Raw genomic sequence first — 20,671 nt, forward strand, 5'->3', positions numbered from 1 at the left:
TACTAAATTGAAGTCCCTCATCAACCGAAGTGATTCAAACAACCGCCATTCATCTCTGCTCAGTGTCCTTTCAGAACGACGGCGATCTTCTCCTTTGCGTACGGTCGACTGGGGAGATATGATCCAGCCATCGAAACGACAAAGGACAGGACGACAACCACGATGTACAGCGGCACCGGGAACATGAACTCGAAAGGGAGACTTGTGAACAGATTGAATTGCAGCGCAACGGCAAGCGCTACCAAAATGCCTGAAAGAAGGACAGATGTGTGAGTACATATGAGAACAGTGGAAGCCAGAGACTATTCGTTCGGTACCTGTTGAAGTTCCCAAAATCACACACGAAGCGATGATGGAAAATGCTTCGTACAGATACACTCTTTGTACAGCGCTGACCTAGAAATAGTGACCGTTAGGCCTATTCAGAGATAAACGACATATAGGTCATTTTCCAAGTACCGGAAAGCCAAGTGCTCGAAGCACACCGAACTCCCAAGAATTCTCTCTTATGTTCGCAGTGAAGGATAGCCACAGCACAAAGAAGCAGAAGATGAGCCCTACCACCGCAACTAGATTGCGAGATGTCGATGTTAACAATGTGCGACAACCCACGGATCTCAAGGAGCCTGCGAGATATCCTGCACTCACCAATGTAGAAAAGATACGTGATGTATTTTGCAGATTCCGTAGCCGCTTTCACTTTGTCCCGTAGAATGTCTACTGTTATCTTGTCGTTGTTCAGCACGCTCGTCAGATCATTGACGAGAGCCAAAAGCTGTCGGTCTGTGGTGCCCTCGCGGAACTTGATTAGCATCTTTCTTTTTGGTATGGTGGTATCGTTCCGCGTTGCAGCGGGTTGGACGCTGCGAATATCCGTCATCAATGACTGAAAAGCAGTCATGGACACGAGCACTGGAGCTGTACCCGTAGCCAGTGATGAGGGAAATGTGGGAAACTTGTTGAGAATGGCGATGGGTTTGCACAGATATTTGTGTTCAACCCCATTCTGTCCGTCTCCAGTTGGAGAGAAGTTCAGCAACATTTGCAACAAGGAGGTCACGTCTGTGAATAAGAGTCCTTGGAGCTTCTGAGACATGAGAATCGGAAGTGCTGTCTCGTATGCCGCCTTCTGGTCCGTGTTTGGCGGCTTCACCCAGTAGTTCGTCGACACGTTTATGTAGGGCGGTAATAACGATGCCATGCTTGGCGGTACATCCGCATAGGGTGTGGGATCCACGTGAGAAGACAATCCCTGCACCACGTTCGGCGTTGCGCAATCTCCGGCCATGCAATCCACGGCTTGTGGTACGTCAGCGCTGCCGACGACGAAGTACCGGAGATACGTCGACGACAGGAAGTTGGTCTCCAAACCGTAGACCTCTATCTTCTGGTCGTTCAGTGATGCCAGTGACCGCATGTTGAGGTAGTTGACCGCCCAATATGTGCTGAGCCCGAACTGTTAAGAAAGAGAGTAAGTAAGGAGATGCTCATTTACAACAGAAGATGTACACACTTACAGTCATGAAAGTGTATCCATCCACAACCTGCGCAACATCTCGATCAGTCAAGCTCTGGTTTGTGAGGTAGTTTCTCAAAGTCTCTTCCGGGAGAGCGTTGTCCCAGTCAGGCGCCGTCAGCACCACATCCGCTCCAAGTTGCCATTCAACGAGTTCTCGCAATGAGTTCGCTTGCAGATTGAACATCGTGGATGCAAACACGACATAGGCAAGACAGAGCGTGAAGATCGACGCTGTTTTGCTGTTCCGGCGGATGTGGGCGGCGAGATTCTTGCATACGATGTGTACTAACGGTGCGTCAAATGGGCGGACCACAATGTTGGCGATGGCAATCTCGAGCCAATGCTGCAATACTTGTCCAAGGAGGATCGTTCCGAGGAGCATACCTATCGTGCAAGCATGATGTTAGCGGCGGCACTCCCCAGTTGCATTTAAGTTTAACTCACCGAGAAGGATCAAGGTCATGATGCTGAAGAAAAGTTTGAGATCGTTGAACACAAAGCTCAGAGGAACGATATAGTACACTAAGAATCCAACTCCCACGAGAATGAATGCGATTATCATTTCCGTGGCGGATAGTCCCATTTTCTCCAGCTTGTCCACGCGGACGAGCGTCTCATTGCTGGATATGTGGAAGACGTCCAAGGCATCGCGCAAAGTCTTCCCTAACGCCCGTCGTGTTGGGATGATCGTACCGAGGATGGGCAGTACGACGCCCGAGCATACACCAAGTGCGATGGCGGCCGGGCTCATGGATGCGTCCATATCCGAATTGGAAAATTGGGCCAGAAAGTACGCAACAGGTATGAAGCCCAGGTAGCTGAAGAGGAGGCCGCACAGAATCCCGGGGATGGAGAACCACGTAACCTTTCAACAAATCAACATAAAGGACGGTGAAGGGAGACACAGTGAACGAATCACTGTACCTGGAAGAAGAGCAGATTGATGAGGGAGAGCTGCCGCATCCCCAAAGTCCGCAGCATGCCGTACTCAAACGTTTTCTCTTCGACATCGGCTAAAAGCAGGGAGAATATAAGCAGCGCTGCGAGGGCCAAAAGGACGATCATGACGGTAATGAGCGCCTAGTGAAAGCCGATTATATGATTGCTTTATAATGATCGAGATTCGGGCTCACGTCCATACCTGCCCGAGGAAGATTTGCATGAACGAAGTAGCTTCCAGAGCCGTCAACAAGACTGCTGTAAAGTCCACAGACGTCTCCAGGCCAATGTATGTTGCCACCTCGTTCGAAAAGCGGACAATTTCAGACCGTCTGGGCTTATCGTCTTTCGAATAAATTGCCATGCGGTCCTTCATGACGGCAATGATCGTAGTGGCATATTCCTACTTGACCTCAGATTTAGCTTGCGGAGTTCTAGAAGTAGAAAATGCTGATTGAAACTTACCATAATATCGATTGATGTGTTCTGACGGATAAGGCCTTGTGCGGCTACCGCTGTAAATAGGCTGGCAGCGGCTTGACTATCTGGGTTTCCGGAGCTCGTGCCGGACACAAATCGATCGACCATCGTTTGCGCCGCTTCTCTCCCCATTATGGCTACATTCCCGAGAGAATCTGGATACTTTCCGTACGTCGAGTCTATTGCGTCAACAACTAGGGAATGCACTGTCGGTCACTCGAAGCTCCGACGATATCATTTAGCCGAAACAAACGCCTACCGACAAACTCTTGTGAATAGTTGGTCAACGCTGCCGAAACCGCAGCCCACGCGTTTTCCGATGTAACGTTGATGTTACCGTTTGCGTCTGCTCGCAGAGAATGTAAGCGCACACCTCCAGATAATGCGTTTGAGCAGCTGTCGCTTGCCTGTTGTAAAGGCCGCATTGGCTGCGTTTCTTTGAGCGGGAGGCAGAGCAGAAAGCGTTCGGTTGGAGATCAAAACACCCCCGGCCGGAATGATGCCACTAAGTGGTGAGTTGTTGCTACTGCTCGAGGTGCCGTCAGATGACGTTGTGTTGTCTGCATTCGTGCCCGTTGGACTTCCTTGACTGAGTGACTGAAGGCAGGGTGAGAGACTTCAAAGAACAGGCCTGGAAACATGAGGAAATGTACCTGTAAGACGTCTGCAAGCGATATTGATAATGTCAGCCTTTCGCCGGCATTGGGCTCTATCTTCATTTTTGCTAAGAGGCCGGATGATACCGATATCTCCCCATCTTTCAGCTCCCTATATGGCCACGCTGCCGCAAGATCTATCCTCTATTGGTCAGAAGTGTTAGGTAGAAGATCGATATACCGAGCGCATGCATGAAAGCAATGCATCATCTTACGCTCTCCCATTTCGAATCCATCGCCATCATGTACACGGGCGCCTCTGCATACCCTGCCTTGCGAGCTTTGGCGGGTAAGATCCACCGCGGGGCTACGCCCGTCACTCTCGGAGCAGTTGATACAGAAGTATTTATGCTGGTAAAGTTGAGAAGCAGCCGTGCAGATCCAGCCGCTGGCGTCAAAAGCTTATCCGACTGGCGTAAGTCCTGATGTCCATTCCTGTCCCTGCTCCAAGCCCTTTCAGCTTACCAGATCCCATTGCCCAACCTGTGTAGGCAATCTTATAAGCTCACTGCCCGAAGCTGGATTTCTACTGAGAGCATGAGACGTACCGAATCTTCCGAAAATTTGATGAAAATGACGGATGCTCGATCTATCAAGTTTTGAATGAAGCTAAGGATATGAACGTTCAGTTTCAAAGCTCTGACTGTTCCTTATCACCGAAGGCAATGACTGATTCCCTGCATCATACTGATGAAAAGAAAAGAAAGACCACTGTTACATGTACTACCTCAGGAAGGCTACGGTGAGAAAAACGGTCAACCAGCCAATGGAAAAGGAACGCTTGTTGCGGGCGATTTCCTTCAGCACATATTCAGCGCCGATTCTGAAGTTCCCCCATGCCTTTCTTGGCGTTTTGGGTTTTCCGGCGGCATGGGCATTGCCAGCCTTGGAGCCCATCGTGTCAAACACTGTCCGGTGTTCTGGACCTCTTTTTCGTAGTCCGAATGCGAAACTCCATGTCCAGACCCAGATCAGGCCTTACACGCGTCAACCGCTCCGACGCGTGCTGCCTGCATCTAGCAGAGCCAAAAGGAGCAAACCACATCGAGCATGTGAGCAATGCAGGACAACCATTGCTTCAAACGTCAGGGAAAAACACAGGAGCTTCATGTGGTTATCAATTTCTTTCTCCGCGCGCTTATTCCCAGTCAGCAGTCGCTACTTCACGTGGGAGGTGAAGTATCGAGGGGTGTGAGGGTAGAAAGCTCAAGTAAACTACCGTTATCATTATGGCCCTGTTGCGGTCCGACATATTCGGAATTACAGCGTCGTCAATGATGATGGGTGCACCACTTTGCCATTGTATTTGGAGTGTTATAGGTTCTACTCTCTGTGGGTGTCCTAAAATACTGATCCGAAGTGCCGCATGGGTCCGAAAAAAATCGACAGCGCGGCCAAATTTCTCTTACGTCACTCCGATAGCCTCCGATCGTTACTAACGGCGGTCAATCTAGGCGAAAACCCCTTATGCCGTCGGGGTTGATGAGGGCATGAAAAGCACTTCAAAGTTCAAACAGATGAACATTTCATTTGACTTCCTGACTGGCCTTTGACGGGAATCTACTTGAGTCGTTAGCTAAAGGCATGGCACCGCAAAAGCCTCGCTCCCCAATTTCCTTTCGCCGGGCTCGACCCGATGCCAGCAATACCGATTCACATCCGTCGGGTTCGATACCACCCTATTTGATGCAGCAGCCCCAATTCGGAACCAACCCGCAGTTCTCTCAAAGTCCGCAGTATTCGGCAGGCCCTTTAGCTGCACAACCACAGCAGTATGCAATGACAGGTGTGCCGCCGCAGATGCAGCATATGTACGCTCAAGCGCCTCAGCAGTTTGGGGGGCAACATCAAAGCTATATGCAGCACCCGCAGCAGCAGCAGCAGCGCAGTCCGTCATCATCAATGCTACCGCAGCATGGACATCATGGCGTTGTACAATCGTATTCTCAACAGCATCGTCAACAGCAAGCTTTCCAACAGCAGCAGCAACAACAACAACTCTTTATGGAGCAGCAACAACGAATGATGATGCAAATGCACATTCAACAGCAACAGCAGCTGCAACAGCAACATCAGCCGCAGAGCGCACCAGGTGGCGGTGCACCCGTGTGGTTCCAGCAGCTGCAACATCCCATGCCGATGCAAGCGGGACAAACACCGCAAATGCCACCGCATTCGTTCCCAGCAGGGGCGAATGTGGGGTATGACGGTTCACCACAATCATCACCGCGCAAAGCCGCTGCGAAAGTACAATCCCGGCGCCAAATGCTCTCTACAATCCCTGAACCGGCGGCGGCACCGCCACAACCACCATATTCTCAAATGCACCCGGGATATCCGCCAGCTTCCTTCTCGCAACCCATGCACTCCCAGATACCCATTCCTTACCAGCAGTCACAAGCACAGTCAGCATTATCGCAGCAATTTCCGGCATCAATATCAACACAGCAGCCCCATACCCGCTCCCATTCCCAACCTCTACCGGCTCGCACAAAACGGCGTGATCCTACCTCCGCCGCCGCCCCATCCACTCGCCCCGACATTCTCTCCAAAGCGTACACCCTAACACCCAAACCCGAGCAGAAAGCTCCCATGACGACGGAAGAGCGGTATGCGACGTACCGCGCCGGCCCAGGATCAGAGGATCGAGGAAAAGTCGACTATACGCCGTACTCGCTGAATGATTGGGAGAATTTGAAGAAGAGGGATAGCGAGATGAAGATGCCAAGGGGGACGGGGCCGCGGAGGGAGGATGAGGACTTCAAGAAGGCTGTGAGTTGTGGATACGTCTTAGCGAAGCACGGATTTCAATGTTCCATGTCTGATCATTTTCATATTGATGAGCAGCAATCCAAGATGTATCGAAGACTGGAATATGGAGAAAAGGTCGGTGATCGCATTTATTGCTCGACCCACTAGTTTCATGCCATTGATCTCATCGGATCTTACACATAGATTCATCAACTGCGAGAAGAGGCGATAAGCGGGAGTACGACCTCATCCTGGACCAGATACTCCTCCTAGCCGTTTCACCGATTTCACCATGTGAGCGGACATCAACCCGTGTATGTCCAAAGTTTGTAATTCTAATTGCTATATGACTATTCGTACTCTAATGAAAAGTGTACGCCGCTCGTCTTCTGAATCCGCGGTGCAGCGGAGATCTTCGTACTCTTACTCCTGTTCCGCCATTGTCCGTCCCCTCAATAGAATCTGCCTTCCATATTTTCTCTGAACTCCGTCCTCTCCGCATCCTTCATGTATGCCGATGCCTCATTGAAGTCCATTCTCATCCTATCCTCCGTCACTTGTATCCTCCATCTTCTCCTCGTCCTCCACATACTTCCTAGTCTGCCAAAGACCGATTCCTGCATTGGAATCATCGATGTTGGATGGCATTTGGCGACGTCGAACGTCCTGATCGAACCTCCGTTTACGTTACTGAAATGGAAGAGACAGAGCAGGTAAGCCAGAAGTCTCACATTTCAGTCCATCTCCGTTCGTGTTGCCGGAAGACGTCCGTTTCGACGTTTCGGCGAAGCGGCACCGGGTTGCAACCAGCAGAAAGTCGCTCTCGCCGTCGGCCTTAATGAAAGAGCGATCCGGGCATGCCTCCGCCGTCAAACTCAACGTCCTGCCCACTTCCCCCTTGGGGAAAACGTTATGCGGTCCGAAGCCATGATGTGGAGTGCATCTTCATATCTTCATTTGGTGGAGGAGGACAGTGGAGAGGATATTGCAGCTCTCTATGCATGTACATATGTAGGCTCTGGCGGCCGAATACTAGTTTTCACGCGTTCTGAGTCGCCTGGCCGCTCGTCCCGAGCCAACGCGTTACTCCTCGACGAAATGGACATGCAGGCCAACCCAACATATTGTCGGGAGTGCTCGAGATCGATAGCCGCCAATATTCATATAGACCATTGCTTTCGCGCTCATTTGTATCTCCCCTTTCACAAATCCCAATCCTGAGAACCAAAATGCACAAAATAGCAGCCCTCTTCGCTCTGTCATCAATCCTGGCAATATGCGTGCAAGCTATCCCCACGCTTTACGACATCGAATGCAATCCTGCCAAGGTTGAATTGGGTAGCTCCGTCAACATCACATGGAAGTTGCGAGAAGACAAATCGAAGCCTTCCCGAGGTGTCTTCTCATGGCAGATCTATGCGCAGAACGCGGTCACCAAAGCATTCAAAGATGAAAGTGGGATCCCAGTGAATGGGCCTCAGAGCACCAACTTGCTGACCGACGGCGTCATTACGGGCGATCTGAACTGGTATCAATACGGGCCACATGGGCTGGTCAATTACACGAATCAGAAACTGTGGTGAGATGCCCGTCGTTTTGAGGCGCCTGATCAAGTTGGCGCTGGATATGCTGAATCGCTTTGATAAACAGCCTTTCCACGAGCTTGCCGTATGGGAAGGACGTTGATGGTCTCGGAAATCCGGAGGGATACAGCGAGCAAACGTTTTGCCCCCTCGACTGTCGAGTAAAGCGACCGTCGCGAAACTACACGTACTTTACAAAGCTGGACTTCACTCCAAAGCGTGTGCACGTAGGAGATTCTCTCAAAATCACCTGGAAGTACAAGAAAGGATTCAACTTCCCCGACAATGGTATGTATCCATGTGCCTTAGCCATATACCTTCCATCGAATCACGCTGATATGTGAGGGTCTAGTACTGCTCTCAATATTCTTCTACTCGGAGTACTTTGAGGAGCTGCCACAGTATGTCATCAACAATGTCGACGCAAAGAAGGGCGTTTACAATCTGAGAGTGGGTCAAGCGCTTCGAAGTTTCGTCACCAAAAACGCAGCCATTGTAAAGGGAAAGTTCCCCTATCGACTGTACATGCAGTTAACGTTTCCGCCGCAAACCAACGTGCTGGGTAACGTCGCCGCACCGGGCAATCTGACGATCTTGGGTCGTCAACCGTGCGCAAAGAATCAAAGCGGTTGCCGAAAGCGGACAAATCGATTCACAAGACTGGCAGATATTGCAAACGATGCAATGTTCGAGTCAGAATGATAGATTTGTGGGTTACTGGGAAACAATCCCACTTGTACACACTGTAGAGCCGTGGAAAACTTGACTGCCTCCATATTCGTATAACGTCCGCACAATGGTATACCCGATACACGCCCACTCAAGAAAACCGCTTGCCAACTCGCCGTCCAGAAGCTGGTTCTCCCAGACCATGTTGTCCGCATCACAGATGAACCAGCTGCCAAAGGTCAAGCGGGTCATGAGGAAGAAGCCCAAGGAAGAGTCGAAAACCCATTCTGGAAAGCCACGCGTTGGCGACGCGTCAAAATGCCTTGTCCGGCAGAAGACTCATCATGTGTCGGAAGAGTCGACGTTCTGTAACTTTCGGCAATCTTTCCGTCGACATCCAAACCTTGATAATCAAGAATGAACGACCTCTGCAAGGCCATCTCAGGCTACCTCCCGAAAGGGACCTACACGCACTCCTATCACGTTCACGCCGCAACTTCACCGGTCGTCCCCGACGCCAGTCTCTTTCCCACCGACCCAACCATCCAAGTTGATCGCACAGACCGTCTTATCTCTTTATCTGCAGTACGCAGCACGACTCCTGCTACTCCCCAAACACAGGATGCGCAACAGCAGGATGAAGTCTTCATTTTCTCCATGTCCGTCTCGGAGTATACGATAACCCCCACAAAGGACGCCCGCCCGGCCGTTGAGCACTACATCTATATCGAAAAAGTAGACACCTCTGGGGCGATGGACAGGGACGCACAGCCCAAAGTCTCCAGCTCCCGCGCAGTCGTCCTCGGCTACCTCGAATATATCCTGCACGCCTTGGGCATATCAGCCACGGTATCGATACATGTGTTTGCGCGGCCCCAACCCGAATACCTGTTCAATCGGTCCGACTCGAATCCTGGCAAGACACAGCTTTCTGATCTGGGGCTGCTCAAATGGTGGATGAAGACGTTGAGCCTTCTCAAGGTCGACTCGGCGTCAAGCAGGATGGTGAGCGGACACTTGTATGTCCCTGGTGAATCCACAAGGACCCTCAATGAGGTCTTTAAATTAGGCGATTCATCCCCGACGGTGGTGTGGTCATGGTTTTTACCCTACCACGATGACGCTCTGGCGTTGCAAGTTGTGCCGAGGTTTCCAGATGACGCGCGGACGAAAGTGTTGACGGAGCATGCGGATGAGACGACGACCGTGGCGGAGATGAAGGAGATGCTGCCGTTGACTGGGGAATGTAATGGGCGCCGTTCGGGATTCTTTACTGTTACCATCGAGAGTGCTGAGGCGGGCGGCAGGAGCAGCGGTGCGGAGCCACCCATGCTTCTCCCAACAACAAAATCGAGAGCGGAGTTTGAGCGGCTGCTGGAAAGCAATGCTGGGCTGTCGTTTGACGATGTGGCGGCTGCGCGGGAGTCCTCTGCAACTATGTTGCAAAACCTACGTCGTGTCCGAGCGGCGAGTGGCACTTTGGCGCCATCAAACGAGAGCATGGCCGCGCCCCCGGAAAACAAAAGGACGGTGGTGCCGGTCAACAACATTCAAGGGCTTATAAAGTCAAAGACTGGCAGCATCCAAGGCTTGGTGAAGAGGAAGGTGACACCTGTTCAGAGTCCCGCCACGCCCGCGATGCAGGAAAAGGGGAAAGTGAATCCAGTCGGCAAAGCGATCGTAGACAGTCAGTCGAAAACGAAAGCGAGTTTCGGAACGGGGTCTGCTCAAGATTGTCCTGTCTCTAAACGGCCGATCGCAGAAGACAATGAGCCACCAGCAAGTAAACGGCCACGCGGCAGCGAAACTGCCAGTAAAGCGGATTCCGCCGGACGATGAACGAGAGCTCTCTACGCAGATATATTCAGCGGAAGGATATCAATCCTTGATATACCCCAGCGAGTCCGGCTCGTTCTGCCTGCTATCCCACGTCCACGCTACATCGTTGCTACGGTACGGTGTCAGGGGAAGGTCATAGGGAAGGCGTATCGGGACTATGAAGTCTGTGGTGCCCGCGGCTGGCTGGGCGGTCAATGACAGAGAGGGCAGCTCGGATGCTGATACGTTTCTCATTGTGCCGTTCTGGAAATCTTCAACCTGCGGTAGCCAGTGGTTGGTTAGGGAGCACTCGATAGTTATTAGACTTCGACTCATACCTTGAATAGATCACTGTATATGAGAACACCGAGTTCGTAACTACGCACCATCAGCTGTTCTCCCTTCTTCTCGAATGAGCCCCAGGCTGCTTTACTCAGGTTGGACGATGTGAGTAAGATCCATGCTATTTCACCCGTGTCGGGAACCAGTCTAGCAAAGGTCTGAAGGAAATCATCGTGAGTCAACAAACTTGGTAGCCTTTTGGTGGGAGCATGTGATGTACCTTGATATGAGGCATAGCTCTCGCTCTCCCTTGCTTCTGGGCTGCCCAAACGTTGAGCCGCGGCCGCATCCAAGACTCCTGCTTGACCCAGTTCTTGGAATCGAAAGGTATCGAACCCCCTGCGGCCCAGCCTTCGAAGCTGTACGTCGTCATTTGAACATGGTTGAGTGGATCTTATAGATTCGGAGGATTCTACTTACCTCGTTCTTACGTTCTCGACAGTGGGGAACACTAGCTTGAAATTGGGCGTGGAACACTCCTGCCGGTTGCGAGCGGCTGACAGAGATACTCCAAAATCATTCGTGAGCCAATCGTCCGTAACGCCGAGAGATCCGATGCTTGAGAACTGCACCCGTGAGGATGAGATAGTGCACAATATCACACATGAGACATGTAGAGATGTACATACCTGTCCGACCAGAATCGATTTCTTGCAACATTGTTCCGGTATTTTGACTTGCTGTAAGCACGTTCGCAACCTGATGTGCCCCCACTTCCGCAAGTTCACCCCACTATGCCTCCCCGGAACAGATCCAATGATCACGGCCTTGCATGGCGTAAAGTCATACCCCTCGAGCCGGTCGCACCACGTACGCAATGAAGACCCGTATGCGCGGAGATACTCTATCAGATCGGTGCCGAAAGCGCTCTCTGCGTTGCTGGTATCAGTCCGTTTCTTGAGCACGGGGCTGCTCCATATGCCTTGCGTTTTGTTCCTGTTCACAATGCACTCAGCATACATCCGAGGATGCAGGGCCGAGAGATGAACTTACTTCCAATCCTGTTGTATCATGTTGGCCGTGTGGATGATAACCTGCATGTCGCCATCCTTGTAGAAGATGAACATGGCTTTTGTATGATGTGTGCCGTACGCAATGGGCAGATCTGGGGACACGAGCTTCACGTTCGGAAATTGACTTGCTTCTGCCTGACAAGCCATCAGTTGGTGACACCGGACGGGCATACAAGCATTGCAAAAGCAAAATGCTCACCCTCAGCATTTGAGCGCTTGCTTGTCGAAGGCCATGAACAAAAGTGATGGGGACTGGAAAGTGATGCATCGCATCATTCACTCATCTGCCACGAGATCAGCCTAATGGGACGCAGGCTGAACGCTTACTGCTTTGGTCCGGTAAGTGTCGCATCATCCAGGTTAGTTGGACCATATAGTTGAGCTGCAGCATGCATTCTATGTCTTTCTTCCAGATTGGCATTGTATGGTCAAGGCAGTCAGATTAGCTTTGGCAGCGTGGGAACAGTAACAGCCGCTGCTTCTACCAACCAGGCCAAAAACGTTCCCAAGAGTCTTGGATCCCACATTCTGCGCAGATCCCAACGCCTCCACTCTTGTGAGACTTATACGAGGATCAACGTACGGGACAGGTCTATTTGTAGTCAATCGTTGTCCTATTAGGTGGATGCTTACGCCAGCGAACAACCTCACGAAAATAGAGTACCTGGACGGCGCTGGAGGCCTCCCACTTTCTGTTCGCTTCTCCTTCTCTCGAGCGGTCTCGACTATCTCTGTGGCATCGCTGTCGTAGTCAGCATCCTGAGGAACAAGTTTGAGTTGGCATCCTGCAGTTCAGTGACATTTGACCACGCACGGACCTCGGTGAGGTCGATGACAGCCTCTTCAGCGGTCTCCAGACGAGACTTTTTGGAAGGGCTCGCTGTGCTTCCTGAACAATCGGATAGATGTCGCTTCATTGTTGAAAAGTTCCCGGGCGGTTTGGCTGAGCTTTGGAAATGACATTGAAAGCGCAGTCCCGTTTCCCGTCAGGTGGCTGTGAATGTCATTCAAGTCCCATAGCACTGGAGAACACGCAGAATGAGCGATGACATAGCAGCTGCATAGCAGTGCAGCAAGGGCAGTGCAGCAGATTGATGATGAACGATGAATGCTATTATGCGAGTGATCTAGATTATAGATACGCCGCCGGGAATTCTACAATGAAGATAAGCCGAGAGTCTCAGGATAGGCTCGTGGGGCTACGGAAGAGAGGAACGGTGCAGGTAAATTGATGCGGACAGTGGAGCATGCTGCTTATGCTGCCTCCTTTGCAACACTGGCGGATTCCAGTGCCATATCCCAGAATGCAATCTCGAGCTGAGAAAACGTTCGATGTTAGAACTTGTACCCTCCAGAGTCCCGAACTTTCAAAGCGAAGTCAACACTGTCGTACCTCGACAACCTCCTTAAAGACAGCATCAATCTCCGCCTCCAACTTCTCCTTCATTTCAACCCCCCCTTCAAACGCCCTCACAACAGCAGCATCCGCAATCTCCTCCAACCACTCCACAAAGCCCCTAAACTCCGCATTCGCCCAATGCCTCACAAAGTGCGCATACTTCAACTCCTTCGCATTCATCAACGGCATACGCTCGCTCGCATACGTCCACGAGTCCAGATACACGCGTTCGACAGCCCACAAGGCCACAAGTGCCGCGGGCCATGAGGCCGACGATACGATACGCTCCAAGAAGGAGAGGTAGCGCGCGGTGGTGGGGTGCAGCGTGGCGTGGGTGTAGTCGAGAGTGATGCCCAGTGGTGCGCCGGCGGTGCGGAAGAAGAGGGCTTCGGCGGAGATGTTGCCGATGGCTTTCAGAAAGCCTTCCGTCAGGGCCTGCCGATGATTTTTGTTAGATTGGGCATCGCCGATAGATACGACATCGTATGGAGGGAAAAGCCCCTTCAACCCAAACCAACATCTCACGCACCTCAGCGCTATCCTCCCCACATTCCGTCGGAACCCTCGCAAGCACCCCGGACAAAAACTTCAGGTACGCATTTACAAAGTGGAAATCCTGCGTCAACCATCTTGCAAACGCATCATCCACCCTCACGTCCACGGATCCCTCCTCGGCGGCCACTGTCTTCCGCGTCGTTCGGGCATGGGCGACGCTGGCGAGGAATAGGTGGTTCGTGGCTTTTTTGTACTGGTCCGCGTGCGTGGCCAGGAGGGTGGCGGTTGGGGTGGACGGTTGATTTGTGGCCATCATTGTGGTGTTGGTCAGCTGCCGGTATGTGAAGAGATGAGTCTCGATGATTGAGGACCAGATTGAGGACGACTTTTCGAGACACGAGACACGATCAAAAGCTGTCGAACGCGATTCGCGCGATGTCCCAAACGTTTATTTGCACATTTATAGGATTGTCTCACAATGCTAAGCTTTTATTCGCCTTACCGTAGGAAGCATGATCCTATAAATCCTATCTCTAAACACAAACTTAAGGTTCACTATATAGACGGCTAGCGAAAGTAAACTCTACCACCTCGTACTCCTATAATTCTTCAAAAAGCACCCCCAAAGCCTCTCCTCGCCCCTTACACCCATCAGAACCGGATCAATAACCCTCATCGCAGCATCCCACTCGTCCAGCGGTGGCGGCTGGTGCTCGCGTTTGTGCCACTGGTCGACGGGGTTCTCATCGGTGATCCAGCCCGTGTCGACGGCGGTCATGAAGATGTTGACGGCGGCGAGGCCGGACGAGGACGTGCGGGTCATCATGTTAAGGGCGGCTTTGGCCATGTTGGTGTGGGGGTGGAAACTGCGATTGTGGATGGTGGATTAGTAGACGCTCGTATGCGTATGTTCTTTCCCTCTCAGGGCCTTCCGACTTACATGGTCTTATTCCGATAGAACTGCCCCTCCATCGCGCTCACATTAACCACAAACTTATCCCACTCTCCCACGGCCCCATCCACGGGTCCCGTCCGCTCCATCAACCCTTTCAATTCCGAAATCAGCACCCACGGCGCAAACGTGTTGATCACATGGCACTCCATCATCTCGATCGTGGAAATCTGCCCAATCTCCTGAGTCCACGAGTTCTCGCGGCGAAGGTCCAGTTGCTGGTCGTCGCGGTCGTAAAGACCGGGGGGAAAGTGGTGGGTTTTTGAGGCAAGGGTGGATGCGTCGGTGGGGAGGAGGGCGACTTGGGAGAGGGCGGCGGAGGCGTTGACGTCTTGGAGGTGGGCGGTTGCTTGGGCGGCGGGGAGGGCGAGGCCAGTCGTTTCCTCGGAATTGGGGGGGACGACGTCCATTTCCGTGAGTTCGGTGTCGGTTGATGAGGATTGCAACCGGGACGTCGTCTCGTTACCGCCGGCGGTGATGCTGTTTGAACCTCCGTGGCGGAACACGTAGCCGCCGTTGCGGGATCTGTACACGTCCACGACATCGACGATCTTGCGGACTTCCGGGGTGATATCCTCCGCCTCACCCGTGATGAGATGCTCGTAATACGCCGGCGGTTTACGCACTGTCTGCGCGGCATTGTTGATGATGACATCCAACCTCTTGAACTCCTGCTGCACATGCCGGCAGAAGTGGTGCAACATCGCAATGTCTCTGAAATCCAGGCCGTAGATGGAAATCCGACCCGCAAATGCCTCGTGGTCGGGCTCCCGCGCGAACCGGTTGGCCGCGTCGTGAGGGAACCTGGTCGTGACGATCACGGTCGCGCCCATGCGGAGCAGCTTCAACGCGATACAGTAGCCGATCTTGACCCGAGCGCCGGTGACGATACATACCCGGCCGCGCATATCCGCCTCCGAGAAGCGCTTCGTGTAGTTCAGTTCGGCGCAGACGGGGCACAGCTGGTCGTAGAAGTGGTGCAGGTCGCGGAAATGCACGCCGCAGACGTGGCATGAACGGTTATAGGTGAGCTTTTTCATCGGCGGTGCTGGCGGCACGGCGCCGGCTTCCCCGTCGTCCTCTCCAGTGACAGAAGTAGCGGTCGACGCACCGGTCGAGCTCTGCGCCGCCTGTATCGACCGTTGCTCATCCTCAATAGCGAATCTCTCGTTCGCTTCCGGTGTTCCGATCCTCGGCGGGAACGGCAAGTCGACAGACCCGCCCGTGTAGCCCACCATTTTGACTTTTCGCATTTGGCGGATACCAGCAACCGCCAGCAGTTCCTGGTCATTGTTCTTTTTTGTCTGCTTCCGTCGTTTCTTCCTCTCTTTCAGATCTGCTTCCGAGGGCAGCACCGTCTTTTGCGCAAGCGCGAAAAGAGTCGCGATTTCTTTCGGAAAAAGAACGTAAGTCTCCTATCTGCTTGACCGATACGAAACGCTCTAGGAAAGGGAACTAACCAGGGTTCTGCTGGGCATGCTTGAGCAGGTCTTCTCTCTCAGCGTAAAGCCGAAATATCTTGAGTGCGGCTTGAAGCTCCTCTTCGTTGAAGAAGTCCGTCCAGGGAGGAAGGTCCTCCGGGGTCATGGTTGGTGGCTCCTTTTACGACTGAGCTGGCGAAGGGATTTGTCGAATTAGCAGCGAGTGGGAGTTGCGAAAAAGCAATGCGTGGTGAAGAGGAAAGAAATGTGGAAGCGCAGTCGGTGACTCATCTGCAAGATAAGCCACTGTTTCTTACCTGACGCTCTTTCCAGACGCGATGGTTCGTCGCGTTCGCCGATATGGATCTGGATCTGGATCTGGAGGCAAAGTCCGCCATGAGACGTCGGTTGAGGAAACAGGGAATTTGCAAACTTCCATGGCCGACTAACCGCACTACGAACGATGATGATGGGGTGGGGCCTGGGACGCCGTAAGGACATCCAGTCCAGGCGGCTTCGTCCTTCCTTCCTTTCGTTTTTTCTCTAACCTTCGGGCATGCGTATTTTGCGAGAAGCCACGTCGGTGGTTGGGCCAGGCTTGGGGGCAGTAGTAGCCGGACGCAGATCCTTGACGTCTGCTGTCGCTTTCGGTGATGCCCGCCCGCTCCAGAAAGGCCGTAAGCCCGCGGCTGAATATTCCACAAGCCGCTCCTATATGAACCACGGTGCGAATAGAAGAATCCCTCTGGTCTCCCCACAGGGTATCCTCTGTCCAGACCTCCACTTGAAAAGCCGGTGCGCGTTGCATATCATATACACGGGAGATCACCGCCGGTCAACGTGTCAAGAACGAGAGAACAGCCTGTTTTCCCGTAAGGTCCAAGGTTCGGGAGAGTCTCCAGACACCCTGTTTTCAAAATGCTGGGAACAATGCACCAGCGGAGACTGAACGGCGGCAGCAAGAAGGCCGGTCACGCAGCGATTCCGGCGGAAAAGGACGAGTATGCCATTCGGCTGGACGGTGGGAAGGGCTTGCGGAAGGCTTCCTCGCCGCTGTCGCGAAACCGATTCTTAGGACCGCTGGCCTTGTTCATGCTGTTTTTGGGTGCCCTGGACCTATGGCGCCACGGGACGCTTCCGACGCCGGTGGGATGCTCCGAGGATACCGTCAAGGTCAGTTGAGACTTCGCCCGCCGTTTGCAATTGGCCGATCTCATATCACTACTTTTTTGCTCGGTGTGGGTAGTTCTCAGAGTGCAACGCTCGCGAGACCATTCGTGAACTCGCACATACGATCGGCATGCGGCTGGTCGGGACGAAACAGGAAGCAATGGCGCGCGATATGATTGTCGAGAAGCTATACCATTACAAAGAGCAGGCGAAGAGCAACCCGTATTTGCCCGTTTTCGACATCGATGTGCAATTAGCGGATGGGAGCCATCGCTTTGAGATTTTGGGTGAAGGTAGGGCCCTTGAGTGCATGTCCAGAAGGCTGTCCAACTGGCGCTTATCTAAAGCATCTCTCCGCCGCAGCCGTACTGAAAACATACACGAACATCACCAACATCGTGGCCCGCATCTCATGTGGCCCGGAATGCAACGAGAACGCAGTGCTGATGAACTCGCATTTCGATTCCACCATTGTGAGCCCGGGCGCATCTGATGACGGCGCAGGGGTGGCTGTCATGCTCGAGATCCTTCGACTGCTTTCGCAGCGTCAGAAACCGCTGAAGAATGCGGTCATCTTCCGTTAGTCTCAAATGGGCATGTACCTTTACTGGCCGGAGATACCAGGCACTAACGCGATTCGATCGGTATAGTGTGGAACGGCGCCGAGGAAACATTGCAAGACGCATCCCATGCATTCATCACCCAGCATCCATACCGGGACACAATCCGAGGTGTGATCAATCTGGAAGCGATGGGTCAGAGCGGGAAGGAGATTCTATTCCAAGCAAACTCCAAGGTCTTCATCAACGCATACGCAAAGGTTCCTCATCCTCATGGAAGCGTTTTGGTATGGAAGGCGATAATAAATGACTGTGGGTGCGGGCGTGCTTGTATTGTCTTACGCTGACAACCGCCTTTCGTCCCACCGGATTCAGAGTAATGATATTTTCCGGACGGGTCTGGTCATGGCCGATACGGATTTCGGCCAGTTTGTCACACATGGAGGCATCGCCGGACTTGTAAGTCCCCTCGTTGACGATCCTTTCGCAACCCACCGTTCATATCTGGTACCCACTCATGCGTGGCCACGATCCGTAGGACATGGCTTTTTACACAAACAGCTACCTTTACCACACCATGCTGGATGTGGAAGACACGATAGAGAAAGGCTCTATCCAGAACTTTGGAGAGAACGCAATGGCGATCCTCGATCACTTGATATACGAAGCAGACATCGCTGATGTCAAGATTGACAATGAACTCATTTTCTTCGATATTCTCGGTAAGTGAACAAACTGCTGGACTAATCCCACGAGGCTCGCCGACCGACGTCTGACATCGCCTTTTTACAGGTCTCATCTTCATTCACTACACGTGGGCTGATGCGCACATCCTTCACGCCGTACTCATCCTTATCTCGCTGTTTACGGTTTTCGGGCCGTTCCGGCCAACGAGCTTCGCGAAGAACGTCCGCCAAACATTGGTGGCGACGGGATCGGTAGCGACGAGTTTCATTGGGAGTGTGGTCTTCTCGTTAGCGGTGGGAGGAGCATTGCACTTTGGGCTTCAGAAGCCGATGGTGTGGTATGGCCAGGAATGGTACCCGCTTGCTTTGTATGCACCTTTGGGTTTACTCGGTGGGTGATCTCGGTCCGTCCGGCCTTTGGTTTTCCATCTGAAGTAGCTTACACATGGGGTACCTACATTTCAGGTATCTTCACGAGCCAATATGTGTACCGCAGTTGGTCGCGCACCACCTCCACGCCTGTCATCAAGGACAAGCGGGCTCAAAACACATCAGATGCACCCGACGCCGAATGGGAACGCACAGTCTTCAACGGCACTATCCTCTTCTTCTGCATCGGCATCGCTGTAACCGACCACTACCAACTTGGGTTCGCCTACGTCCTCTCCATCAAAACCGCTGCCCTCCTCTTCGGCCGCATCGTGGACATCGCCCTGACCTCCCATAAGCCGGGGGGAGGCGCCCCACTCCACCCGGCGGCTTACTTTGTCGTCAGCATCCCTTTTGCCCTCACCGTTGAGCTCGCGGCGTGCACGCTTAACCTCTTTGTGCCCATCAGCGGCCGGTCGGGGGCAGACACGCCCGTGGACATCATCGTCAGCTTTTTAGCGGGGTATTTCGTGTTTGCGATGAGCTACCCGGTAGTGGCCATCGCGCATCGGTTTGGTGTTAGGTCGATGAGGAAGACGATATGGGGGCTGGCTGTTGCGTCTGTGATTGCGGTCGCGGTGTTTTTGACTGCTGTAAAGCCGTTTGATCGTATGCATCCTAAGGTGAGTTGACTTTGGTCGATGGCCCAAATGCGCCTAGTAAGACGGTGTAACTCACTATATGGTACTTCCCCCCACAGCGCATCTTCATCGAATACAAAGAAAACGTTACCGACGGCACCCGCGAAGTCATGCTCGCCCACTCGGACCCCGCCCTCTTCGCTCCCCTCCTCGCCCTCGTCTCCGCCGAAACCGGCTCCCCGCCCATCCGCCGCTCTCCGCTCACAACCGACCGCGACTGGGCCTCCCTCTACCCCTTCTCCCACTTCCTCGAATCCTACTCCTTCAACGTCTCCCACCTCGCCCCAACCCACCCCGCCCAGCCCGCCGCGCCCGACCTCGTCCTCGATGACGACACCTACGATGCAGAGACGGACACACGCACCCTGAATCTCCGATGTCACTTCCCGCAGTATATATGGACAGTCCTGACCTTCCACGCCACCGTCGTCGACTGGTCCCTCAAAGACAAATCCTTGATCGATTCCACACAACATAAACGATACATGATCCGGAACGCGGGCGGGTACGGGACCAACTCGTGGACGCTCTCTTTGCGCGTCAAGGGGCACGAAAAGATCGCGTTTGAAATCAATGGACTTGAGCGGGATGGGTTCCATGAGCTTGTTGACCACGGGGACAACAGGGACGAGGGGAGGGGTGAGGCGACGTATGGAAGCGCGGTGGGCCCCGTGAAGGTGGGAAGACCGTGGAAATGGACGGATAGGTTTGGCAGCGCGCAGGTGTTGGCGCGCATTGAGAGGGTTATGCCGGAGTGGACGGCGGGACTGTATATCGGGGTTGTGGTTAGGAGGTTTGAGTTTTGAGATGGATGGTATCTAGAGAATTTTTGATAAGCGAGTCGAGGAGACTGGATTTTTGTACATTTGTACGGATGGTGGACGTGATGCCTTTTGTACAGCATACAATCAAATATATATATGACAGAAACTTCCGAGTACGAAGGCTAGTCGAATGAGTAGAACACCGGAGCAGACGGAAACGGGTCCTTCGGACCTACCTCTCACGATGACCTCAATGTACAGGGTTGCAAAAGGACTACATCAACACATATATACTGTGACCGAAAACATCTGTACGAAGGACTACCAAAAAAAAAAAGCGCCGCGACTTGCATTCATCTTACGCTCTTTTCTCGTACTTGGAAA

General features: G+C 52.8%; 8 protein-coding genes across 8 annotated transcripts; 4 read left to right on the forward strand and 4 right to left on the reverse strand.

The window, feature by feature from the left end:
• Positions 1-59: 59 nt before the first annotated feature.
• EV422DRAFT_566679 (FtsX-like permease family-domain-containing protein) lies at positions 60-4,491 on the reverse strand (the record flags this gene model as incomplete). Its single annotated transcript, XM_053072464.1, has 16 exons — positions 60-250; positions 318-396; positions 460-569; positions 649-1,456; positions 1,518-1,903; positions 1,964-2,384; positions 2,444-2,599; positions 2,661-2,861; positions 2,924-3,132; positions 3,198-3,284; positions 3,466-3,535; positions 3,592-3,738; positions 3,810-4,004; positions 4,060-4,077; positions 4,143-4,203; positions 4,322-4,491. The coding sequence occupies 16 exons, from the start codon at positions 4,489-4,491 to the stop codon at positions 60-62; spliced, it is 3,309 nt and encodes a 1,102-aa protein (XP_052926652.1).
• A 621-nt stretch (positions 4,492-5,112) lies between these two features.
• Positions 5,113-6,792, forward strand: EV422DRAFT_619371 (uncharacterized protein). The gene is made up of 3 exons (XM_053074066.1): positions 5,113-6,366; positions 6,442-6,480; positions 6,550-6,792. The coding sequence occupies exons 1-3, from the start codon at positions 5,179-5,181 to the stop codon at positions 6,616-6,618; spliced, it is 1,296 nt and encodes a 431-aa protein (XP_052926653.1). The 5' UTR covers positions 5,113-5,178; the 3' UTR covers positions 6,619-6,792.
• Positions 6,793-7,409: 617 nt separating this feature from the next.
• On the forward strand, positions 7,410-8,747 carry EV422DRAFT_526195 (uncharacterized protein). Its single transcript, XM_053070121.1, has 3 exons — positions 7,410-7,924; positions 7,996-8,216; positions 8,281-8,747. The coding sequence occupies exons 1-3, from the start codon at positions 7,575-7,577 to the stop codon at positions 8,628-8,630; spliced, it is 921 nt and encodes a 306-aa protein (XP_052926654.1). The 5' UTR covers positions 7,410-7,574; the 3' UTR covers positions 8,631-8,747.
• A 158-nt stretch (positions 8,748-8,905) lies between these two features.
• On the forward strand, positions 8,906-10,649 carry EV422DRAFT_422696 (histone acetylation protein-domain-containing protein). Its single transcript, XM_053067113.1, has one exon. It carries the CDS (start codon positions 9,015-9,017, stop codon positions 10,434-10,436), a length of 1,422 nt encoding a protein of 473 aa, XP_052926655.1. The 5' UTR covers positions 8,906-9,014; the 3' UTR covers positions 10,437-10,649.
• EV422DRAFT_566683 (tyrosyl-DNA phosphodiesterase-domain-containing protein) lies at positions 10,476-12,687 on the reverse strand (the record flags this gene model as incomplete). Its single annotated transcript, XM_053072465.1, has 11 exons — positions 10,476-10,694; positions 10,802-10,915; positions 10,978-11,116; positions 11,178-11,323; positions 11,387-11,693; positions 11,751-11,905; positions 11,970-12,022; positions 12,098-12,176; positions 12,260-12,362; positions 12,435-12,529; positions 12,589-12,687. 11 exons carry the CDS (start codon positions 12,685-12,687, stop codon positions 10,476-10,478), a joined length of 1,509 nt encoding a protein of 502 aa, XP_052926656.1.
• Positions 12,688-12,743: 56 nt separating this feature from the next.
• EV422DRAFT_526199 (uncharacterized protein) lies at positions 12,744-14,065 on the reverse strand. Its single transcript, XM_053070122.1, has 3 exons — positions 13,699-14,065; positions 13,164-13,604; positions 12,744-13,087 (listed from the first exon to the last, which is right to left on the reverse strand). Exons 1-3 carry the CDS (start codon positions 13,978-13,980, stop codon positions 13,025-13,027), a joined length of 786 nt encoding a protein of 261 aa, XP_052926657.1. The 5' UTR covers positions 13,981-14,065; the 3' UTR covers positions 12,744-13,024.
• A 32-nt stretch (positions 14,066-14,097) lies between these two features.
• Positions 14,098-16,255, reverse strand: EV422DRAFT_586399 (oxidoreductase oxidoreductase). Its single transcript, XM_053073462.1, has 3 exons — positions 16,077-16,255; positions 14,605-16,006; positions 14,098-14,530 (listed from the first exon to the last, which is right to left on the reverse strand). Exons 1-3 carry the CDS (start codon positions 16,201-16,203, stop codon positions 14,248-14,250), a joined length of 1,812 nt encoding a protein of 603 aa, XP_052926658.1. The 5' UTR covers positions 16,204-16,255; the 3' UTR covers positions 14,098-14,247.
• A 342-nt stretch (positions 16,256-16,597) lies between these two features.
• On the forward strand, positions 16,598-20,459 carry EV422DRAFT_526204 (uncharacterized protein). The gene is made up of 9 exons (XM_053070123.1): positions 16,598-17,210; positions 17,284-17,500; positions 17,571-17,786; positions 17,858-18,054; positions 18,143-18,226; positions 18,306-18,489; positions 18,560-18,844; positions 18,919-19,505; positions 19,583-20,459. The coding sequence occupies exons 1-9, from the start codon at positions 16,956-16,958 to the stop codon at positions 20,327-20,329; spliced, it is 2,772 nt and encodes a 923-aa protein (XP_052926659.1). The 5' UTR covers positions 16,598-16,955; the 3' UTR covers positions 20,330-20,459.
• The last annotated feature ends 212 nt before the right edge of the window (positions 20,460-20,671 follow it).

The sequence above is a fragment of the Fimicolochytrium jonesii genome (assembly GCF_025526975.1).
Source record: "Fimicolochytrium jonesii strain JEL569 chromosome Unknown EV422scaffold_8, whole genome shotgun sequence".
NCBI lineage: Eukaryota > Fungi > Chytridiomycota > Chytridiomycetes > Spizellomycetales > Powellomycetaceae > Fimicolochytrium > Fimicolochytrium jonesii.

Coding starts and splice junctions, on each gene's coding strand:
- EV422DRAFT_619371 (XM_053074066.1), top strand. CDS start 5,179: ATGGCACCGCAAAAGCCTCGCTCCCCAATTTCCTTTCGCCGGGCTCGA. Junction 6,367..6,441: donor ATGAGGACTTCAAGAAGGCT/GTGAGTTGTGGA, acceptor ATTGATGAGCAG/CAATCCAAGATGTATCGAAG. Junction 6,481..6,549: donor GACTGGAATATGGAGAAAAG/GTCGGTGATCGC, acceptor TCTTACACATAG/ATTCATCAACTGCGAGAAGA.
- EV422DRAFT_526195 (XM_053070121.1), top strand. CDS start 7,575: ATGCACAAAATAGCAGCCCTCTTCGCTCTGTCATCAATCCTGGCAATA. Junction 7,925..7,995: donor TACACGAATCAGAAACTGTG/GTGAGATGCCCG, acceptor TTTGATAAACAG/CCTTTCCACGAGCTTGCCGT. Junction 8,217..8,280: donor ATTCAACTTCCCCGACAATG/GTATGTATCCAT, acceptor GTGAGGGTCTAG/TACTGCTCTCAATATTCTTC.
- EV422DRAFT_422696 (XM_053067113.1), top strand. CDS start 9,015: ATGAACGACCTCTGCAAGGCCATCTCAGGCTACCTCCCGAAAGGGACC.
- EV422DRAFT_526199 (XM_053070122.1), bottom strand. CDS start 13,980: ATGATGGCCACAAATCAACCGTCCACCCCAACCGCCACCCTCCTGGCC. Junction 13,605..13,698: donor GTGGGGAGGATAGCGCTGAG/GTGCGTGAGATG, acceptor AATCATCGGCAG/GCCCTGACGGAAGGCTTTCT. Junction 13,088..13,163: donor TCTTTAAGGAGGTTGTCGAG/GTACGACAGTGT, acceptor ACGTTTTCTCAG/CTCGAGATTGCATTCTGGGA.
- EV422DRAFT_586399 (XM_053073462.1), bottom strand. CDS start 16,203: ATGACCCCGGAGGACCTTCCTCCCTGGACGGACTTCTTCAACGAAGAG. Junction 16,007..16,076: donor GCATGCCCAGCAGAACCCTG/GTTAGTTCCCTT, acceptor TTTTTCCGAAAG/AAATCGCGACTCTTTTCGCG. Junction 14,531..14,604: donor TTCTATCGGAATAAGACCAT/GTAAGTCGGAAG, acceptor CCACAATCGCAG/TTTCCACCCCCACACCAACA.
- EV422DRAFT_526204 (XM_053070123.1), top strand. CDS start 16,956: ATGCTGGGAACAATGCACCAGCGGAGACTGAACGGCGGCAGCAAGAAG. Junction 18,227..18,305: donor ATGGAGGCATCGCCGGACTT/GTAAGTCCCCTC, acceptor CACGATCCGTAG/GACATGGCTTTTTACACAAA. Junction 18,490..18,559: donor CATTTTCTTCGATATTCTCG/GTAAGTGAACAA, acceptor GCCTTTTTACAG/GTCTCATCTTCATTCACTAC.